Source organism: Caenorhabditis briggsae (assembly GCF_000004555.2).
Source record: "Caenorhabditis briggsae complete genome, chrII, whole genome shotgun sequence".
In the NCBI taxonomy this organism is placed as follows: Eukaryota; Metazoa; Nematoda; class Chromadorea; order Rhabditida; family Rhabditidae; genus Caenorhabditis; species Caenorhabditis briggsae.
In genome coordinates this window covers 1,423,267-1,428,867 of record NC_013486.2, presented here as the reverse complement: position 1 = coordinate 1,428,867, position 5,601 = coordinate 1,423,267, and the positions used below count along the sequence as shown (strand labels likewise).

General features: G+C 32.3%; 1 protein-coding gene across 1 annotated transcript; it reads left to right on the top strand.

Moving 5' to 3' along the window:
- Positions 1–40: 40 nt before the first annotated feature.
- On the top strand, positions 41–214 carry CBG20237 (the record flags this gene model as incomplete). Its single annotated transcript, XM_002629809.1, has 1 exon — positions 41–214. A coding segment is annotated over one exon (174 nt), but the record flags the coding sequence as incomplete, so codon positions are not given.
- Positions 215–5,601: the final 5,387 nt, after the last annotated feature.

Sequence of the window (5,601 nt, the reverse complement as noted above, 5' to 3'; positions counted from 1 at the left end):
TCTCAGAATTTCAGAATCTCAGAATCTCAGAATTTCAGAATCTCAGAATCTCAGAATCTCAGAATCTCGGAATCTCAGAATCTCAGAATCTCAGAATCTCAGAATCTCAGAATCTCAGAATCTCAGAATCTCAGAATCTCAGAATCTCAGAATCTCAGAATCTCGAAATCTCAGAATCTCAGAATCTCGAAATCTCGGAATCTCAGAATCTTAGAATCTCAGGATCTCAGAATTTCAGAATCTCAGAATCTCAGAATCTCAGAATTTCAGAATCTCAGAATCTCAGAATTTCAGAATCTCGAAATCTCAGAATCTCAGAATCTCAGAATCTCAGAATTTCAGAATATAGAAAATATACGAGAGAACCGAATCTTCCAGAAAATATAAATTCTAAACTTTCAAGATTTCAGTTTTTCCAGTTTCAAAATCGCGGAATTCAAAACATTGTTGTGAAATTTTGAATTATCCTTGTTTTTAGTAAATTCCACTTTTCCTAGCATCAGAAAATTTTAATTTTCCTGGAAAAAGACAAATTTATTGAAAATAATAAAAGTCCTTCATTTCATTTATACCCAGACCTCCCATTTCCTTTTTCGTCTTCTTTTTTTTCAATTTTCATGAAAAGAGGAAAACCCAATTGCTCAGATTTAAATGGACAGAGTAGGGAGAGGGTGAAATCTTTCTTGTTTTCCTTTTTCGTGTGAGCAATGTTAAAGTAGTCGTGTCTGCTTTTTTTTGGGACAAAGCAAAATGAAGTAAAAGGACCATTTAGGTTTATTGGGTTCTTTTCCATTTTTTGGATTTGGAAAGAAAATTCTGAAATTCTGGAATTCTGAGATTCTGAAATTCTGAGATTCTGAGATTCTGAGATTCCGAAATTTTGAAATTCTGAAATTCAGAGATTCTGAGATTCTGAGATTCTGAGATTCTGAAATTCTAAAATTCTGAGAATCTGAGATTCTGAAATTCTGAGAATCTGAGATTTTAAGATTCTGAGATTCCGAAATTCTGAGATTCTGAAATTCTTAGATTCTGGAATTCTGAGATTCTGAGATTCTGAGATTCGGAGATTCTGAGATTTTGAGATTCTGAGATACTGAGATTCTGAGATTCCGAAATTTTGAAATTCTAAAATTCTGAGAATCTGAGATTCTGAAATTCTGAGAATCTGAGATTTTAAGATTCTGAGATTCCGAAATTCTGAGATTCTGAAATTCTTAGATTCTGGAATTCTGAGATTCTGAGATTCTGAGATTCGCAGATTCTGAGATTTTGAGATTCTGAGATACTGAGATTCTGAGATTCTGAGATTCTGAGATTCTGAGATTCTGAGATTCCGAAATTTTGAAATTCTGAAATTCAGAGATTCTGAGATTCTGAGATTCTGAAATTCTGAAATTCTGAGAATCTGAAATTCTAAGATTCTGAGATTCTGAAATTCAGAGATTCTGAGATTCCGAATTTCTGAAATTCTGAAATCCAGAGATTCTGAAATTCTGAGAATCTGAGATTCTGAAATTCTGAGAATCTGAGATTTTAAGATTCTGAGATTCCGAAATTTTGAGATTCTGAGATTCTGATATTCATTCCAACAAGTACAAAAAGATTGTTACTTTGAAAATTAAATTTTCGCAAAAACTTCTTTTTCCTGTCACTTCCAGACAATTCTCTTTCTTCCTCTTTTCTCAATAAGTTGCCTTTTTCAATTTTCAAAATCTCAGAAAACCCACTCAAAATATATAATTCATGAAACTTTCTTCAATAGAGAAGTGACGAAAAATCAGAGAAAAAAAAATAAATTTATAAGTTTTTTTTCCTTAAACTTTTCGAAAATTTATGCGATTCGGAAATCCGTTTTTTGATGATGTCAGATTACAAATAAAAAGATTCAAAAATCACGAAAAAACATTTCTCTTGAAATTTTGAAATTCATTTTGAAAATTTGGGATTCTGAAGTTCAGAAATTCAGAAATTCAGAAATTCAGAAATTCAGAAATTCAGAAATCTAGAAATTCAGAAATTTAGAAATTCGGAAATTCAGAAATTCAGAAATTCTGAAGTTCAGAAATTCAGAAATTCAGAAATTCAGAAATTCAGAAATTCAGAAATTCAGAAATTCTGAAGTTCAGAAATTCAGAAATTCAGAAATTCAGAAATTCAGAAATTCAGAAATTTTGAAATTCAGAAATTCAGAATCTCAGAAATTTAGAAATTCAGAATCTCAGAAATTCAGAAATTTAGAAATTCAGAAATTCAGAAATTCAGAAATTCAGAAATTCAGAAATTCAGAAATTCAGAAATTCAGAAATTCAGAAATTCAGAAATTCAGAAATTCAGAAATTCAGAAATTCAGAAATTCAGAAATTCAAAAATTCAGAAATTCAGAAATTCAGAAATCCAGAAATTCAGAAATTCAGAAATTCAAAAATTTTGAAGTTCTGAAATTTTGAAAATCCAGAAAATTGAATTTCCTTGGTGGCCTAGATTTCGGTGGCCTTGAAATCCAACATTTAGATTTTTCTAGGCCACCTAGAAAAATTGTGTTCTGATTCTTCTTGTTATTTCTTTTTTGGGGGCGAAAAGCAAATAAGGAAATTGATCGTTCGATGGTTCGAATTTCAATGAAGCTCTAATTTTGGAGATGTGGAGGAAATAAAAACAATTTTTTGGCTTCATCTTTTTTTTTAAGAAAAATGAGAAAAAATTGTTTGCATATAAATTTGACGATTAGTGAAATTACCAATTTTTGAAATTCAAAATTTTGGGGTTCTTTGGAATGTTTTATAATCATTAGCCTCTCTATAAAATTTCTAATGTTTAAGATTTTGAACATTTTGATTTCTTAAAATTTTTAGGAATTCTCATTGTTTTGTAGATCAAAACAAGTGTTTTGGTTATTTTTTGAGACTTCTCAAGTATTTTTTCTAATATCGAATTACTCAGAAAAAATAATTATTTTCATTTGTCCGGATAACAATTTCTTTTTGAAATTTCAGAGAATTTCACAGGGAAAAATTATGATATCACTTTCTTTTTGATTAAAAATTATTTTGCCCAATTTGCCGAATAATATTTCGCAAAAAACTTTATCCAAATTTCTTTCTGATCTACAGTAATCCAGAGTGGTCGAACCTTTTGTTTCCAGAACTTCTACAGTAATCCACCTTTGATTAAAAATTGTGGCTTTAGAATTTCAAGTAGTTGTTTTTTTTCCAGAATTACTCACTAATTTAATTCTTTCTATTTTTCTGATCAAAAAAATTTGATCAGAAAAAATCTAGATTTGTACTAAATTAGGCGCGTAGATTATTAGGTTTGATTGCTCATTATTGGTCCCCCCCACCCCACGCAAAACGAAAGATCTCTAATTTATAAGGAAATTTTTTTCCAGACAAAAAATATTTGTTTTTGTGGAAAAGGATCCATAAATCATTGAATTTATTGTTTAGAGAATTTTGGTAGATAAAAAGGATTTTCAATTTTTTTTTTTTGGAAAAATTTGCTAAAACTTAAAAAGCTGCATAACTTCATTTTCGACTTTCTGTAAATCATTTTGGTCCCAAAACCACATTCCTATGTTCTCTAGAAGCCGAGATACATCCGTTCGCATTTTTGGATGTTAGAGACGCAGACGACAAGACACTATGACTGTCTGCGTCTCTCATAAAAAAATTTCAAATGACCGTATCTCGCGTCCTAGAAGCGCTAGAAATGTTCAAATTTCATTAAAAGATTACCAAAAAATTGAAATTCCAAAATTTCTCAAAATTCTAGTTTAGGAATTTTTCCAAAATTTAATAACCCCCTTCATTTTTGTCCTATTTTTATACCGAAAGTATGTGTGACAAATTTTTTAAAGAAAAATTTGAAAATCAAACTTCAAATTTTTGGTTGAAAACTAAATTTCTCGGTGTTTTTTAAATCATTTCTGACCAAAAACCATATTTCTAGGCTTTCTAGAAGCCGAGACACAGTCATTTAAAGTTTTAGAGGTTAGAGACGCACACAACCAGATACTCTAACTGTCTGTGTCTCTTCAAAGCTATAAAAAACCGTATCTCGCGTTCTAGAGAAGCTAAAAACATGATCATTTTAGCTTTTTATCGATAACTAAATTCTATGCATTTTCAGAATCAATTTGGACTAAAAACCATATTTCTAGCGTTCCTAGAAGCCGAGATATAGCGATTTAAAGGTTTGAAGGCTAGAGACGCAGTGTGTCTCGTCGTCTGCGTCTCTCATCTCGCAAACAGATATATCTCAGCTTCCAGCTGGCCTAGAAACTTGCTTATTTTTGCATTTTCTAAAAGTAGACTTCCTTTTTACAAGAATATTGTAAGAAACGGTTTATTGCTAATGACCTTTCCTTACTATGAGAAGAAGACAATAAAAGTGTCACACCCATTTTATTACCGCCCGTATAGTAAAAAGGGAGTGGTGTTAACCTAGAAATTTCCTCAGAAATTTCCTGAGTCAGTCTCCAAAAAACACGTGGCGGAGAAAACGAAATCCTTGAAATTTTTCCGTATTACAAAGTGTCTCTCACTCACTTTTTGCAACATACACAGATCTCTCGTATCTCTTTCTTATCTCTCTCACGTATTTCCCCATCCTGCAGATCCCCTTCCTCATCATTTGTGTGTGTCGTCATCATCAATATCGGATGATCTATCATCATTGATATATTAAAAGAAACAATTATGGATTTTTTTTCTCATATAACAGATTTCCGATTTCTCCCGTTTCCTAGTTTTAATTTGGTTCAGAAACCAGATTTCTAGCGGTCCTGGGAGCCGAGATACAGGCATTTGAAGTTTAAAAGAGACGCAGACAGTCAGAGTGTCTCGCTGTTTGCGTCTCCTCTCAACTTCAAATGGCTGTATCTTGGCTCATAATAGAGCTAGAAAATTGGTTCTTTCTTATCTTCGTTTATCATATTTCCAGCTTCCAATTGGTTCAAAAACCACATTTCTAGCGATCCTGGGAGCCGAGATATAGCGCTTTGAAGTTTTGAGGCGACGCAGACAGTTAGAGTGTCTCGTTGTCTGCGTTTCCTCTCAACTTCAGATGACTGTATCTTGGCTCCAAGACAAGCTGAAGAGTTTATTTTTTTACAGAATTTTCTAAAAAATTTGAGTGTCATGAAATGGTATGCATTTTCAGAAATTTTTCGAAAATATTATATAAAAAATCAAAAAATTTCCAAATTTTCAAAAAACGCTATTTTTCCCAATCTATACGCAGTTTCACCTAGTTCCGTCTAACTTTCAACTTTCTAGGTCTTCTACAAGCTGAGATACGGTCATTCGAAGTTTGAAGCTAGAGACGCAGCGNGCCTTTAGACACAGCACTCTCGTTCTTCTGTGTTTTCGGGTCCAAAACTTTGAGCGCTTACATCTCGTTTAGTTTTGTAGCTATCAAAAAGTTGGGAAAAATACCTTGTACTAAATTTTCAGAAAAAAAAACCTACCGTAATCAAATGCTGCTTAGAATCCAAATAATTGACCTCGACGCCCGCCCAAAACGATGGGAAAACCGAATAATTGAAGGCACTCAGAATGATATCCTCGATTTCGAATCGCCGCCGCTTCTTCTCGGCCT